This window comes from Pelmatolapia mariae, linkage group LG2 (assembly GCF_036321145.2).
Source record: "Pelmatolapia mariae isolate MD_Pm_ZW linkage group LG2, Pm_UMD_F_2, whole genome shotgun sequence".
NCBI lineage: Eukaryota > Metazoa > Chordata > Actinopteri > Cichliformes > Cichlidae > Pelmatolapia > Pelmatolapia mariae.
The window spans coordinates 34,437,929-34,455,277 of record NC_086228.1 but is presented as its reverse complement, the minus strand read 5'-3'; the positions used below and the strand labels follow the sequence as shown (position 1 = coordinate 34,455,277).

The following is a 17,349-nucleotide window of genomic DNA, read 5'->3' as shown; positions in this document are numbered from 1 at the left end:
GCTAATCCGCCCCTGCAGCCAGGCTCGGTGGGCAATCGCCCATGATATTTGGCTGCTTGGCTGGATGGCCAAACTGAGAGAGAGTTTGTTGTTGTCATGCTGTCGAATCTCTGGTCTGTGGGTTGGACGGTGTTTCTAGGGCCCAGCTGCCACCTTCCCACTGAGGTTTTAAGCTGGTTTGAGCTGGTCCTGGCAGAAAAAATAAAACACAGCCTCCGCTGCAAACTCGACCTTTAGTTGTAATTTGCAGGTCGTGTTTGATGGAAAAATGGGACTTTGTTTTTCCCTCCAGGAGCTGGAGCTCATAAGTGAAGCTCCTGTGGAGATGCCAGGCGTTTCTGGAGGCGTACCATGGCGAGCTGTTATTGATTTTGTAGTCATGGGTCATGGCTCAGGGTACATTGAGCAATATCTGTCTTCCATTAGGAGGATTTGCACTACTTCTACACCCTTCATTGACCAATCAGGGCTTTTAGCAGCGCTCCTGTGGGCTGCACTGGGTAAACAGTACTTGTGTTTATCAGAGAAAGTTGCCCAATCATGTTGCCCAGTGGTCAGTAAGCGCGTGGACAGGTGGGAATTTTTAGCCTGAGTATGTATTAGAAATGACAAAAAAATAAAAAATCCTTTCCCCATTACTGTAAAACCTCATTTTTTCTGTGTTATCTTGTGAAGGGAGCTTATTGTGCAGTTCCTCCACAGAATCTTACTCCCACAAACCAAAAGCATGGAAGTGCCCCCCTCTCTTCCACCCATTCCCCAACCCCACTTTAATTCCCTTGGGTCCCCTCCTCCCCTCTTGCGTCCCTCCTCTAGGGACGTCAGTTTAGGGGTAAGGCAGGGGCAAATCCTATGAAGAAACACTGAGCCAGTGAGGGGAGGAGTGGAAACTGCTGCTCTGTATAGTTTATGTGACAGCACAGTGAATGAGCGCTCAGCACACTGGAGAGATTTGAGGCTCCAGCGCGGGTCTGTAGGTGTAGTCTCACTTTTACCTGAGCTTCACTGTGCAGCTGATCTCTCAAGGTTCTCAGCAGAAGCAAGGCAGAAGAAAATAACTGAGACTTCTAGCAGCTAATTTTGGTTCTGTGTCTCAGCGTGAACCCCTCATTTTCCTACTCATCTGTTCTAAGGTAGGTCCGCATGTCTAATGAAGTAGAAAAGTGTTCAAACATTTGAAAGTTTTTTGTTTTTGCAAACTAACATTTTTGCTGTGAGGAGTCTGGTGAGCCTCACTTTAAGATCTGTACCACATGTTGCATGCAGTCATCTGAAACACACACGACATCTTTCCCAGCAAACTACAACTTCTACTTCACTCTACTTTAAGCAAAGCTGGACTTTTACTTGCCAAAATCTTATTTTGCTCTCTGCTATCTTCACTTTCCATCCACTGTATTTATGGAGATTCTGTGATGCTGTAATATTAATGAGCCATCACATTGAAAATTAATATCTCCTGATATTAAATAGAAACAAATACAAATCTGCATTGCAAAAGACATCAATGTAGATTTGGACGGTTGTCATTGCTATTTTATGGTCACGATGATCAAAGTTTAAGTTTAAAGAAAGAGTTCTAACGCCAAAGAGAATGAGCAGGAATTCATAATGGAGCAGGAGTATTCATGCCTATTTAACATATTGTATTCATGCAAATATTTTTAGACAGCTTCCCCATCGATCTCATAAATGGAACAGGAGACATTTGAATGAACACAAAGGAGGCTGTGCAGTCTGTCTTTTAATGTCCTTTATATGCAATTAGTACAGAAGGCTGCAGGAATGTCTTTCATGAATGCAGCTCTTTGAGTAGTTAGAGCTGCACGATAATCCTGAACAATGCATTCTGATAGGAGTCTTTACTGTATGGACCTTTTGCCAGCAACAGCATTTGGCAGCATTCCTAGAATTCATAGTTTGTAGGGTTAACGTTTCTTTCGACCCCCCACCTTTTGGTTAATCTCACAGGTTGTGCAACCTGTGATTTGTCAGCAGAGAACAAGCTGTAAGTTCAAAATGCAGAGCAGGTGCAGCTAACTCAGACTGCACTTGCACACTGCCCTTTTGGTTTCGCAGTTCTGGAGCCCTGTAGGGAATTTTTAAGATGTGATTTTCTTTCTCTTGGTTGCACTTTGATTTTAAAAGGTTGGTTTCAAGTATTAATACATCCGTCCTATTACATCATCAACTCATGCCCCACAACATGTGAGCAGACTGGTTTATTCAACATTTTTCTTCTCTTCGCTCTCTGATGGCAGGTGTCAACATGCTGAAGCAGGTTCTGTCATTCAGTCGGTCCTTGGTGCGAAGGAAAGTGGTCGACCTAAACAGCCTGGAAGACTCCAAGCTCTGCCGCTGCTTGGGAACCCTTGACCTTATTGCTCTGGGAGTGGGCAGCACTCTGGGGGCTGGTGTGTACGTACTGGCTGGAGAGGTGGCCAAGGGAGACTCCGGTCCCAGCATCGTCATCTCCTTCCTAATCGCCGCCCTGGCCTCTGTCATGGCCGGCCTGTGCTATGCCGAGTTTGGCGCCCGAGTCCCTAAGACCGGCTCTGCTTACCTTTACAGCTATGTCACTGTAGGCGAGATTTGGGCCTTCATCACTGGTTGGAATCTAATCCTTTCTTATGTGATCGGTGAGTTAGGGGCAATGCTCAAATTCGTTTTTATGTAAAGGAGACACCGGCTCTCCAATGGCGTCTTTTCTTTGTTTCCTCACAGGCACCTCCTCAGTTGCCAGAGCATGGAGCGGCACATTCGATGAAATGATAGGAGGACACATAGAGATATTCTGTAAAACCCACTTCAGCATGAATTCTCCCGGTTTGGCCCAGTACCCTGACTTCTTTGCGGTCTGCCTGATTCTGCTGCTCTCTGGTAAGGCAGCAAAACAAAACCTGAAAATCACAAGATTCAAGTCAAACCGTTGACACACAGGCTGCAGCGAGTAAATGAAATTTAGAATTGGCTGCATCTTGAGCAAAAACAAGCTTATGAGCCACGGCTGAAATAATCTAAAACAGGAAAGCAGGGGACTCTTGTGTTAAAGAGGGCGAAGGATCCCAGAGGGCTGTGTGAGTCTGTTAGGTGCACACATGCACCCTGTTTTTGCAGCTCCTACAGATTTTGATCACTTAAGTCAAAGCACAAGTTGTGTCTTGCTCACATACAGTAATTTGGAGAATTTTGCACAATTGCACTTGTTTTTGTTACGTTCAACCCTTTAACCCTCAAACAATTTAATCATGGGTTTTTGCTCTCAGCCTGCCAATACGATGATTACATTAAGTCAGTGGGACTCAGTAACAGTCCACCAGTGTTTGGTTGTTTTTGCGAGGATGACAGATACACAAGCTATGCAAATATAAGATAATCCATAACAAAATCTGAGTCGGGTCGTGTCCTAAAACACAGCAAATAATTTTCTGCCTTCATTCTCTGCATTTGTTGCACGCACTGCTGTTAGTTTCATTTGAGGATTTGTACAGATATCCATGTAGTCCTGAGGAAAAGCTGTGATAAGTTTGATAATCCTCCTTCACGAGAGAAACCAGTACAGACATAACCTTTTACCCAGGATGCTAATATAGCATGCTAATACAAAGCAGGTAACTTTTTTTATAATCAGTTGGCTCAATTGTGACAATTTGCAATCAGTGACAGCTGGACTTGGATCCTTGCAGGGTTAGATTGAGAGACAGAGATAGAGTTGTGCAGGCATTTTAAATATTCTACAGCAAGCATCTGAGCTCTGTTTTCTATCTACACATTCAGGACTTCTGTCCTTTGGAGTGAAGGAGTCAGCCTGGGTCAATAAAGTCTTCACATCGATCAATGTGCTCGTGCTCTTGTTCGTTATCATCTCTGGCTTTGTCAAAGGAGACGCATACAACTGGAAGATAACCGAAGACTCCCTTATAAATGTCACCATAGCTACAAGGTAATTTATTTATTTGCAGAGGCAATCCTAGACTCAGAGGGGCCCGGGGCAAAGACCCCTACCCTTTAATACATCAGTTTATATGAAACAACGTGCAGAGCATTGTAAGCAGCATTGCTTCCAGTCACGAGTGTACATGTTACAGGAACCTGTCCGTGACAGCCAATGTGAGCAGCGATTATGGCGTTGGAGGATTCATGCCCTATGGTTTCAGTGGGACCTTAGCAGGAGCTGCCACCTGCTTTTATGCTTTTGTTGGCTTTGACTGCATTGCAACAACAGGTGAGTCACGGTCGGGTTGAGTTTTAGTGTAAGTTTTACGAAAGCAGAGCTTCATGTTTTCATGCGTCTGTGTCTGATAGGTGAGGAGGTCAAAAACCCTCAGAGGGCCATTCCCACTGGCATCGTGGTGTCACTGACCGTGTGCTTTTTGGCATACTTTGGCGTGTCAGCTGCCCTCACGCTGATGATGCCCTACTACCTACTGGACGAAAAAAGTCCCCTGCCTATGGCATTTGAATATGTGGGTTGGGGCCCTGCGAAGTACGTGGTGGCTGTGGGTTCACTATGCGCCCTATCCACAAGGTAACCGCTGGATTTGTTTTAACAAATCAAGCTGCATGCATTAGAAAACGAACACGTATTGCTACAGCAAACCTTTAGATGTAATGCTACATTTGTGATCGCTGTGGACTCTGTCAGCTGGGGATAAATGGGGCTGAGATTTGGTTGAAAGTTTTGACCACATGTCTCCAGGTGTGTCTTGTTAATGGATTGATTCTTCCTTCTTAATCTGTGGTGTGGTGGGTGCAATATGTAATTGTGTCTGTTTTGAGACACCTGCATGACTCTGTGATGTCATTCTGACATTTAAAACCTCTTCATTTAATGAGAAAGTTGGAGAGTGTCTCCAAACTATCTAATGGTGCAGTTTCTATTCTGTCTTTCTTCCCGGAGGGTCTATAAATTGGTTTACTATCAAGAAACCTCGTCAATCCATCTCATGGTCACATTCAGGTGAAGATTATCTGATTGGACTCAAAGCAATTACATTTTGTATTTTTGCCAGTGCCTGTAATTCGTGTATGCTGTTATTGTACTGACTGGCATTTTTATCCTTATGCAAGAAAAGTGCAATCCCTTTTAAAACCTGATGGGATTGCCCACCGCTGTTAAACTTGAAAAAATGATGATATTACCTTCAGGAAAGAAAGACATTCAGTGTGTGTTTCAGCCCTATGTGTGTGTGATTTACTGTCCTGGTTTGGGGCTTTTGACTAATGTGTTGGTCTTGCATGTCTCTGCTATCTCATGCAGTCTGCTGGGCTCCATTTTCCCTATGCCTCGTGTAATCTATGCTATGGCAGAGGATGGGGTGCTTTTCAAAGCCTTAGCCCGAATCAATCCTAAGACGAAGACCCCACTTATTGCCACTATGAGCTCCGGTGTAGTTGCAGGTGAGAGCCAGGGAGAATCCAAGTGGGATCACTCTAAGCTAATCTTTCTCCTCACCGATCAACTGTGAAAGACGCATCGCAGTCAATGTTGGTTCTGAATCAAATTGGGCCATTACGCTTTCTGATATTAATTATCTAGCGTGTAAGGACCTTGTCATACGTCTGTATACACCTGTTGTTCTTTCACAGTTGTGCAGGTGTCATGTTTTCTTTCCCAGAAAGCCCTCAACTTAACCATCAACCCTCTTCTCCCTAGCCTATTGGGCTCCATGTTCCCTCTACCACGCATTCTCTTTGCCATGGCACGAGATGGTATTCTATTCAAATTTTTGTCCAAAGTGAGTAAGCGCCAGTCGCCTGTGGCTGCCACCATGGCGGCAGGTACCACTGCGGGTAAGCTGCCGGATCTATCATGGGGTTGTATCGTGGTGTTTTTATTTTTCTTTTAAAACAATCTCTCTACAGATAATTGTTTGGTGACGGTGACTGCATGATAAACTGGGTGATGGTGTTTCCATAAGCATGCGACAAAACCAACAACCCAGTTCAGACAGTTTCCATCTCCAAGGATATTGTCTGATTTTAAAAATGTTCACCACATGTCCACAAATCTAGCTGGCTACTTTTTGAAAAAGAAGCTAGAAAGTAACTAAATACAAGTGCTGGCCATAATAATAATAATAATAATAATAATGGAAGAGTTTTAAACAGGCATGGTTAGGAAGATACACAGACACAGATATCTGCTAAGTAAATAACACAAGTACTGGCAGTTGATGGTATTTGTTAAATAATTCAATTAAAATGCTCCAAAAGGGAACAACACCACAACCATGATGGAGAGTTCCAGTTTAGTGCAGAGGGAAGGTAGCAGGAATGAAATAATTTCTTTGCTCCAGGCTGTGCACACGTTTCCTCATGCCGGTTATCCATTTGGACATGGAAGTAAACTGGAAGCAGCTTCAAGTGGCCATTTGGGCAACTGCAGCTGGCTTATTCAGCTCTGGAGGTGTTGCATTAGCTTCAGCTGTACTTTGTGTTTGGGCACAAGCAGCAAAAGACAAGTGTTCAGCGTGCTAAACTAATATGGTGAACATGCTAAACAGAATCAGTCAAGTTGTCATGTATGCTAATATTAGCCCAAAGCACAGCAGCTGCTCCTGGCATCAGACTTTTAGCAGAGCAGAGAAGAGCTGAGGTGCAGTTTTCAACACAGTCACGTAAACCTAGGCATAGGACTCACACACACACACACACACACACACACACACACACACACACACACACACACACACACACACACACACACACACACACACGCGCGCTTACCTAGTTTCCTAACAGTGGACCATCACTGCGCATTTCTGCTGAAAAAAGTATTTCTTTTATAATCTAAGTATCTGAAACAAAGTTTCAATAAAATGGGATGTATTTGTTTCAAGTAGTCTGGCCTTTGTGTGTCAATGTGGTGCACATGCCAGTGTTAATTTTGGATTCACATTTAGTTTAATCGTAGTCTCTTGACTAAAACATAATTCATTTAGTCATAATTAAGTCATCCAAATTATTTAAATTTAGTCTTAGTTGGCTAAATGTCTAAACTAAACAGCTGAATTTAAAGTTGTTTCAGTTAACTCAAATTAGATTATTTATTGACGAAAGCGTTGATACATTTCATCATAGTTTTTGTCCTCGTGCATTCATTTTTATTTAGTTAGCGTCTTTTTGTTGTCAGAAAACAAAGGATCGTTGGCAAAACTTATGATGAAAATGACTGTGAGACAGAATTAACACTGGCTCTCGCAGTATTAAGATTGTCTATTTTTAAAGCTCTCCTGCTGTGGATCGCACTCATCCAGCTTAGACTTGCAGTTTTGTGAAGTGGCTGGCAGATGTGAACCCTGGGAGAGACCCAACACACCTGCACCACCACCACAGGCTATGTACTGAGCACCTGGTGGTACCAAGCAGGGGAGCTTTCTTTGATATTTTTGCTTAAATATAATGTTGTGAGAAGCAGCGGACATACCACTGCTCTGTGTCTGAACCATGCTGCTGAGAAAACTTCCATACTGAAGTCTGGTGCTGAGATACAAGACAAGCAACACCGCAGTATATCTCACATCAAATGACACTCAATATGGAGATGAATACAGCTGTTGTATCATACTGTGGACATATTCAGCTCTGTTGTGCTCTAGTGAAAACACGTCTGCATGAAACTTAATTTGCATCTGGTGACTGTCACGTTCAATTAGAAGGAAATGTCTTTTCCATGTTACTGTATGTGTATGTAAAGGATCGTGTTCTGTGACTGTGAAGGGAATCAGTAATGATCCTACCTGTTGAAATTTAGTGTTAAGGGTGAAAGTGTTTGTGTTCATTTCTTTCCTTCTTCTTTTATTGCTTACTTTAGCCATCATGGCTTTCCTGTTTGACCTCAAAGCCCTGGTGGACATGATGTCCATTGGAACTCTGCTGGCCTATTCGCTGGTTGCTGTGTGTGTACTGCTTCTCAGGTTGGTGCATTTTTAAATAACTCAAAAGTTTAACTGGAGCAGAATCATCTTTGTGTAATATTCTGCAGGAGCGTCTCTAATAGCTTTCCCAGATGCCCACAGGAATGATCGCCTTGCTTGTTATTGCATCACACTGGTGATGTAAGGGCTGTGAATGGTCTGACTGTACACTGCTCAGTGGCTGCTTGAGTAAATAAAGATGTTTACTTGCTAAACTGAACTTGCTGCACACCTCTGTTGCCTGCACCACAAAGATCAGTAAATACGGACACACTTTGCTTGTTCAGTCAAACTGAATCATTTAAATTAAAGTCTAGCGCTTTTGTGAAGGACATACAGTAGTTGATAGAAGTGCAGAACACTGAGACTACATCAGAACATAACGCCGCCTTACAGCAGAGCAATGTGGAGTTTAAACCTCAGTAAAAACCAACATTTCTCTTTCTTCCAGGTATCAGCCAGATGGAGCTCTGGAGCGGCAGGCAAGTAAAGGTGACAGGGATTGCCTCGCGTCTGAAGAGGGCGAGTCAGACTTGACAGAGTCAGAGTCCCACCTCAACATGCTAAAGGGAGGCAGCTCCACACTGCAGACTATTCTACACCCTCCCGAGACACCTTCCGAGCGTTCGTCCAGTGTTGTCAACATGTCCATTGGCGTTCTAGGTAAGTTCACAGTTTACGTTCTCAGTGAGGATTTTTTCTCCTGATTGACTTCAGTCTGTTTTTAAGGTTTCTGTGTCACAATTAATTGTGTGAATGTCGTCAATCCACAGTGTTGGTGGTGTGTGTGATCAGCTATCTCACCACATACCACATCAACTCCGTTTTGGGTTTGGAAGTGTGGATCCTGGCCTCGCTGTCCGTGTGTCTGCTCGTCTTCAGCAGCTGCATCTTTATGGTTATCAGGCAGCCTCAGACTAAGAAGAAGGTCTCCTTCATGGTACGCACCAGCTCTGTAACTCTGGTTTTAATACTAGGTCTTTTGTTATGTGATAACGTGGATCCAGCAACTAAAACTGATTATTTTGGTGTGATTTTTCCTTTCTAGGTACCTCTTCTACCTTTTCTGCCAATTTTAAGCATATTTGTCAACATTTACCTGATGGTTCAGCTGAGTGGAGACACCTGGATACGTTTCTCTGTGTGGATGGCTGCTGGTGAGTGCCTTTAGCCATGAGCCAATACAAATTTTTAAGGAAGATATTTGAGTCATATTAAATAAATATTTAATCTGCTTTGCAAATTTTAGTTATATTATGTTAAAACAGAGGGTTACCTGCTGGCTAATTACTTGTCAATCACATGTTGTTGACCAATGAGCAAATGGTTTTGCAGTCATACTCATACCTCCTTGTCATATCTGTTTATTTGATCAAAGTTTCAAAATGAGATTTCAAAAACCAACGCTAAATAACCTTGATTATTGTCTATGCTAACAATCAATAACATTTTCTTTGTCTTTTTAAACATCAGCATGTAAAGTTGTTTACTTCTGCTGTGGATTTATACATTTTACCATGAGAGGATATGCAGAGAATAACTCTTGAAAACAGCCTCAAATGGCAATTTGAGGGGCTGCAGTTCAATTTTAGTTTATTTTTTGAAGCTCTTAAGGTTTCCCTTTGGAAATTAATCTGTAAGGGTAAAGTGAGTAAACAATGAAGATATAATAGAGCTTTAGATATGCTGGTAGATTATTTTGGTTACCTTTGAACAGAGTCAAGTTGTTCCCAGTAAGCTCTTTTCCACATCTCCCCGTCTCATCACCACTTTTCTCAGGCTTCCTGATCTACTTTGGGTATGGCGTGTGGCACAGTGTGGAGCGTCAGCGCCAGCTCCAGCTTCAAAGTGGCACAGCACAGGAAAACACCAGGAGCAACCAGGAGAAGCGTGACAATGTGGATGCAGAAGGAAAGGAACAGGAGTCTTTCATCTGCTCAGAAAAGACCAGCCAGTGTTAAAGGCTGCCGGCTCATTCACAGACTGTGTGAGGGAACAGATGCATAAAAGCACACAGCAGCTATTCCTGGATGTGCCTGTATATACAGCTTCACCGTGTGTGCTTCACAAGCACATTCAGTCTGCAAAGGCAGCATCAGTATTACGTATCAGTGGCACATAATGAGGAATCGCTCTATGACTGGGATGGGACCACATCCCATGAGTCACATTTGTGGACAAGCATGGAGGGAGAACGGACAGGTAACACACTGGAGAGTGATTTTCATTTATTTTAGCGTTGAAACAGTCAGTGCAAGGCTGCAGAGAAGCTTTTCATACACTGACAGGTTTGTACAGGTAAGGTATCAATGTAAAGTTCAATGTAGAGTTTGATACACCAGTAGCTTAGAGCAGAAGGGTGACCGGCCCAGAATTTGGTTGTTAGCCCTTTCTGATGATCATTACACGTATAATTCTACTAGCTGTGTATAAATCATAATCACAAGACTTTCAGAGAAATGTACAATGTGTGAAATAGTTTTGTAGGCACATAACATGTCCTGACATGACTCACCTGAAAGCACGCCAAGTGTTGGTGGTAGTTTTCAGCCATGTGTAGGTATTATGTAACAACCCACAGAAAGCTCTGTTATAGGTAGTGAGATCTCTGTAACTGTTGCTGTGGTCTTATTTAACAGGTCCCCCCTGGAGTTTGTTGACCTTGTTACTACATAAATAAAAACATAGTTATTTGATGCAGAGCTCTCACTCTATCACATATATTTTCCTGTTTGTCTGATATTTTGTGATATTTTGATGTAGACATGCTGTTAATATAACCTTCATGAAAATGTCCTCTCTTGTCATCGCTGCCTAACAAAGTATTCCTGTATATAAAATACGCTCCTCATTCCTCATGTGTATATATATATTTTTTAAATGGTTTGTAACTGGTTTCAAGAGATTTTGTGTGGTTGTATTCATTCCTCTTGGCTTTTAAACACTGCTGGTGTTTTCCTTGGAGTACATTTTTCCATAGATAGAGCATTGAAGCTGTGGTTCATCGATGTGCTCAGTGGTCTAAAAACTGTGAAACAAATTCAGCAGGTGTTAGTAAGGTGTTCTGCTACAAAGAAGCTCTACACTGACGTGCAGGGGACTGCGATGAGGGTACAGGATGAAGAACGTACTGCAGAAGATGCTGTAATGGAGTGTCACTTATTACCAACTGCACAAATACAATAAAATAAAATGTATTTTCCGGTAATGCAGTGTCAGATGTGTCTTATCGCTTGTAATTTCCACAGGAAGATGAACTTTTTAGTTTGTATTTTTTCCTCAGAAACTTCTCAAAAACAGGAGTGTCCATAAACACACACTCTCCACTTGGGGGCGCTGCTCAAAAATTATTCAAGAACAAAAACTTATTAAAAGTTAGCTGACTTTCACATCTAAACTCTAAGCAAAGATAAATACTTATATTTGTAGTTGTGATCTATGCTTTTTTAAGCTCATTTCAAAGAAAGTAATCCGCTTAAGGATTTGTTTCTGCAAAAACACAAGAATCAGAGAAAGGAGCATTGTGACAGCTGCACTTGTGCTTCAGTCTCATGAAAACATTGACAATGACATCAATGAAGTTCCCACTAAAAGTCTAAAGTCCTTGTTCTATGACACAAAAATAAAAAGGTATAATTAGAAAACCAAGTCAAAAAAGACTCTCCAGCTCTCTCTGGATTCCCAATGAGCTGCTCACATTTTTTCAGGTTACATGCCGGTACATATATCTAGCTATTCATAATGAGGCACTATTAATATTTCAATTTCCTTCAATATAGGTATGGGCATGTGCCTTGACTTTTCTTGTCTAAAAGAAGGACAGTTCACACTGAGGGCCAGCAGAGGGCTTCCAACTACAAGTTTCTGCTCTTCAGATCAGAGAAATGGGAGTAAACAGAGGAGCTCTGAAGTTATTTTCCCTCTTCCGTTCAGTCTGTGAGGAGGATGGAGCTGAAAATCTAAATAGGGCAACTGGAGCCTGCAAATTTCCAGCCAAGCTCCAAGCCTGACTTTCTTTACCCGCCTCACTCCTTCATAAACCCCCCGATCTCTCTCCAGAACTTGCAGATTCCTCGACCCTCTGACCATGAACCTCTGGGCTGTGCTTTGCTTGACTCTGCTCGTGGTAGAGCTCCAAAATGGTAAGTCTCCATTTCCACATCTGTCATGTCAATTTGTTAGTGAAGAAAGACAGCTGTTAACGTAATCATGACACCTTTGGCTGTAACAAGGCAGAAGAGGGAGAATGAGACAATCTGAGGATGCATCAGGACTGGCTGGGGGCATCGGCCTATGTGGTGGGCGTAGAATGGGAGGTGCAATCACGCAGTAGATCTCACTCACAAACTGCAAAGTTTAAATTCTGTTTACACTCCCTCTGAGGTCTGCAGCCACTGATTAAAAAAAATCTTTGCATTTTATGTATGCAAAGTGTAAAAGCATGCAAAGGATTTAAGTTTTTCCCAAAGTGCTCCTGCAGACCGACTCAAACCAGCTGGATCTAAGGTATGCAGCAGGCGTTTTTAATTATCTGGCCTGTACTACTGACCTCTCTCTGAGTTTCCATTAATGCAGCTCTGAGGAATAAAACAACAAATTCTGAAAGTCTACACTTCAGGCTGATTTTTCTTGTATTTAACGGTTTGTGTTTCACAGAGAACAAGAGAGCAGAAGGAGAGGAACGGCTATGGTCATACTGTGCCAGTAACTTGGACTTTTTACACATCCTGTTTTAATGTTGCCACAGCTGGAGAAAGAGCAGCTAACTCAAATGGACAGAGCTGCAGTGTTCTTGTGACATTGTCATTGTAACCCTAACAATCATTTTGGATCATTTTAGGGTTTTGTACAACTGCCTCAAACGGGTTATAGAAAAGTTCACCATGAAGGTGGAAATTAAACCTTTTATTTGCATCATGATATAAATGAGTTTATTTTTTGGTCATTTTAAAATTAAAGTCTTTGGGGACTAACTTGATCCACCCTCAAGTGGCCATTGTAGGAACTGCAGTTTTTTTGCACTTCCCCTGTTGGCTTCTTTATCAGACTTGGAAGTTATAGATAGATAGATATGATAGATAACATCTCATTTAACTATCTATTTATTATTAGTTTCTCCCCTCTGCACTCTATGGCTCTGTGTTTGCAGGTGCCTGCCAGCAGGTCAAGCGAAGAAAAGACATCGGAGAGAACCGCATCCGGCCAGGTGGGAAACGGGTAAAGGTGTGGCCTACGCTGAAAGACGGACGAGGCAGAAGCCATTCCCTCCTGACGCAGGTGTTGGATAAAGGCCGCTTCCTCCGCCTGGGCCAGAGCACCATTTTGACTCCTGGGAAAAACATGGAGCTGCGCTGCAAAGGCAGCAAAATCGGATGGTCTTACCCGACTTACCTGGATACTTTCAATAACTCACGCCTCAGGTGCTGGAAGGAAACACGAGCTACTTCATGCAGTGAATCATTAAATGCGAGCGTCTTACATTTTGGTTCTCACCTGCAGCATCAAGCAAAGCGACAAGTACAGTCAGCTGATCCTGACGTCGCCCTCTGCTGCCGACACGGGGGCTTACAGCTGCTGGGTGATAGTATGTGATGGCACAGAGTGTGAGAAGGACCACGATCGCGCCTACGTCTCATACATCTATTTCAAAGGTAATTTTAACATTTCTTTAGATTTTGCTTCCAAGGACCCAGACTTTCTTCTAACGTTTTTAAGTGGTCTTGAGCAATAATTTTCCAGGCTTTCTGAAGGTCTTCTCAAAAATTTTCTTTGGATCTTGACTGCTTTTTAACTTATGGTATTTTCCGCACTATAAGGCACACTAAAAATCAATTAATTTTCTCGAAAATCGACAGTGCGCCTTATGTATAAATTCTGGTTGTGCTTACTGACCTCGAACCAATTTGGTACACATCGGGCATACCGGGCATGCCCGATGGCCCGTCCAGCTATGCACGGCGCTCAAAACTCTGTCAAAAAATGTTTTAGTACGACTTTGGTAAGCTACGAAGCCGCACTGCTTGATGGATTGTCGGAGCATTACGGCTACCGTAGTCAGGAGCCTTGCCGAGGAATCTGGGTCCAAAACTCCATCTGTTTCAGGTCCCAAAGTCAAACGAACACTGCGGCATCACTGAGAGTTAAAAACTGTCTAAATTCTTTCATCTGTAATAAAATGATCAGTGTTGCTGCTTTACCAGGTGTAACAATTAAGTTTAACATCCAGGCATCCATGAAAACAGAATTTATTAAATTTAACAGAGTTAGAAGTTAGCAGGAAGTTAGCTCGCTAGCTTCCACCTAAACATGATATAGCATGTTCTGACTGAGAGATTTCTGAAAAAATTCAAACGTACAGCTCTGCTATCACTTCCAACATAAATGAAGACAGAAAACTAAACAGCAGTGACTTTTGTAGGGTTACTGAAGTTGGGCTACTTGGTATATAATGATGTGCTACGTGATTGCTAGCGACACAGCTATGTTAGCATAGCATAAAACATAACACAGTGAAGCTGGAGGATGAACGCTAACTTTTTTCCACTCGATAAAAGTTAACGTGAGGGTTCCCGATGGTTAGGGACGAAAGCAATCGAATGGATTGCACTGAAGCCTCATTAAAAATGGTCTCAGTAGAACGGTGGACTGAAAATCCAAAATTGAACTTTTTGGCCAAAATCATTGTCAGTATGTACAGAGGTGGTCAGGAGAGTGGCAGTCCACAGGCATCTGTAAAACGCTGGAGGCTCTGTCATGGTTTGGGATTCGGTGTCAGAGATCTTGTCACAACTGATGGATTTATGAACACAGAAAAGTACCATCAGAATTGTTATCCAGCATAAAATACTCCAGTACTCACACCATATATACTGTGAGACGGCATCATTTCATTCGATGCTTCAGCAGGTGATGAGTTCTTTCCGTCTGTTTGTAATGTCGCTCCTCGCTGGCTGGAATACTGGAATAAATATTTTTTCCACAGGACAGATTTGTCTAAAACTTCTGTGAAGCAACTGCATTCAATAATTGTTCATTAATGATTTAATCAGTCATTCGTTCAGAGCAAAAGGTTTGCAGTAAAGGGGAATAAAACACAGTCTTTATTTCAAATAATAGCTAAGAATTTAAACCATTGCCAAGACTTCCAGCTCCCTGTTCTGAGTTAACCGTGGTTATCAAAAAAAGTCTTTTTATAAAGTCTTTCTATAACATGGTTATAAATTGGCCATAGGTGTTAATGTAACAACATCTGTATCTCTGTGTTAGCTCTGCATCAGACTGGCAATCTGACCAGAGTACAGCTAGCCTCTTGCCCTATGGTTGCTGGGATGGGCAAGTTCTTAACAAAAATATCAATAACTTTTTCTCCAAACAGACAAAGACAACCTCTTCGTTCCATCCACCATGCACTTTGAGATTGTGTATCTACGCCCAGACCAGCCTGCCGTGGTGCCCTGCCGTGTGACCGAGCCACAGGCCAAGACGTCCCTGCACAGAGAGGTCCCCCCGGTGGAAATCACAGCAAATATGACCCAGATGGCATATGATCCCACCAAGGGCTTCATCCTGCAAAACCCGAGGCCAGAGCACCAGGGAGTCTTCTACTGCAAGGCTGAGACCATGGACACCCCTCAGATCTCCACAAAGTACCAGCTGCTTTATGTGGAGGGTGAGCACATGTCAATCACATGACACCTCATGATAAATACAGTAATGGAAGATATGAACATGCTGCATGTAGAAACACTAACTATTGCTCTGTGGAGCTAACTGCTACGCATAACCATTTATCTTACTGACTCTAAGTGGCGATAATCAAAATTTCGCAATGTTATGAATCAAGCGCTGGTTACTTCTACGACGTCTACTTTTTAAATCGGCTTCCAGAGAAGGGTTGTATTTCAAAAATGTCAAGAGCCTCTTTAATCCTCACTGCTGTGCTTGGTTAATGTGGACGCCTGCCAACTAAAATGGAAACACAGTCTGGATTTTGCAAAAGGGAGACAGATTTATGCAATGGAACTATTGTGCGGTTTAGATAAAGTCAAGCTGCTGTGGCACGGTCGACTGGCAGGTGGAGAAAATCCGATTCAAGTATGGTTCAACTGTTTGAATACCATCAAATATTTATATACATTTATGTTTTTTTTTTAAATGACTTTAATACTTTAAGGAGACGGAACTTATCTTTCTCTCGATGACAGTTCCCAGTGGGCCACCGTTTGTGAGCCTTGAAGCCTCTCCAGACTCTGTGAGAGGAGGCGACAACGTCAATGTAACCTGCACAGTGCTGGGAGAGCCAGACGTGGACGTGAGCTTCACTTGGACTTATCCCGGTCAGGTAAGAGAAATATTGGAGTAAAAGTCAGACCCGATTACAGGTTTTAAAAATGAAAAAGATCATCGTAGTCCTTAAATGGGTAAAGTTAGTTTTTAAGAATGAATCAACATGTTTTTAAAAGGCCCTTAAAATGTACTTTTTATAATAATAATTCTGTCCAACCTTTTATTATTTAGAAAAACAACAAAGGAGTCTACAGGACAGAGCTGAGGTTGAAATTTATACTTCATATATTTAGTTGGTTTTTTTTTAGTTTAATAATGATTTTAGAAGAGAAGGTATTATTTAGTTGCACGTTTTTATGATTCATTAGCCTTGTTGTCACTATAAAATTTACTCACTGCATTTGAGTATTGCGCAGATGTCCTAACAAACAAACAAAAAAAAACAAGTTGTGGTATACGTGATGTTCTCCTTAAAAGCTGAAGGTTAGGAGTAAAAGATTCTGTTGCCACCTTTACAATTATGCTCTTTATTGTTGCTGATAACTGTCACAGTGGGAGGAAATCACGTGTTCATGTTGTGTAGGGCTCCCGACCTGTTCACATCCAGACTTCCTGGAGGCTGGTTAACAGAGGTATGGGCTACACCACACGCGTCACCCAGAGCATCCTGACGGTAGAGGACATGGAAACCATCGACTTTGGAGAATACATGTGTAAAGCCAAGAGCCAGCATGGCGAGACAATCGTGGGGACCACCATCATCTCCAAATAGCCCCAAACAACCTGACCTGCTGGCTCCATCTGATATTCAAGAGTTTTTGACACATTGGTGTGTCTTTTTTTTTTTTAATCTACGAAACACATGAAATCAGCATGTATATAAATAAAAATACATTTTTGCCAAGTTGAAAAGTTCATGTCATTAAATGCAAGCTATGGACGACAGTCATTCACATACATCTATTAAAACAAATATTTAGAGGTTTCATTTTGCAGCACGACAGTGAGCCTAAGCATGCAAATACCTGAAGTCCAAAGAACAGTAAAGAGCCAATCAGCACACTCCAAACTACTCAAGATCTCAGGAACATAAAAGAAAAGTTGTTTCATAACGTGCGTCATGTGATCCCAGAGTCAACAAAAC

The 17,349-nt window shown here is 42.3% G+C and overlaps 2 protein-coding genes across 4 annotated transcripts; both read left to right on the top strand.

Moving 5' to 3' along the window:
• The first annotated feature begins 898 nt into the window (after positions 1-898).
• On the top strand, positions 899-11,118 carry slc7a2 (solute carrier family 7 member 2). 3 transcript variants are annotated; one of them, XM_063499356.1, is made up of 12 exons: positions 899-1,133; positions 2,262-2,639; positions 2,725-2,880; positions 3,778-3,943; positions 4,089-4,225; positions 4,306-4,528; positions 5,261-5,400; positions 7,817-7,919; positions 8,371-8,582; positions 8,693-8,859; positions 8,968-9,076; positions 9,699-11,118. In XM_063499356.1, the coding sequence occupies exons 2-12, from the start codon at positions 2,270-2,272 to the stop codon at positions 9,878-9,880; spliced, it is 1,965 nt and encodes a 654-aa protein (XP_063355426.1). In that variant the 5' UTR covers positions 899-1,133; positions 2,262-2,269; the 3' UTR covers positions 9,881-11,118. The 3 variants fall into 3 exon arrangements, with proteins under 3 accessions (XP_063355426.1, XP_063355420.1, XP_063355410.1); XM_063499350.1 differs by lacking the exons at positions 899-1,133; positions 5,261-5,400 and adding an exon at positions 5,657-5,793 and having other exon boundaries at positions 2,255-2,639; XM_063499340.1 differs by lacking the exon at positions 899-1,133 and having other exon boundaries at positions 2,255-2,639.
• Positions 11,119-11,828: 710 nt separating this feature from the next.
• pdgfrl (platelet-derived growth factor receptor-like) lies at positions 11,829-17,109 on the top strand. The gene is made up of 6 exons (XM_063487864.1): positions 11,829-12,061; positions 13,069-13,339; positions 13,419-13,570; positions 15,295-15,588; positions 16,124-16,260; positions 16,789-17,109. Exons 1-6 carry the CDS (start codon positions 12,007-12,009, stop codon positions 16,975-16,977), a joined length of 1,098 nt encoding a protein of 365 aa, XP_063343934.1. The 5' UTR covers positions 11,829-12,006; the 3' UTR covers positions 16,978-17,109.
• The last annotated feature ends 240 nt before the right edge of the window (positions 17,110-17,349 follow it).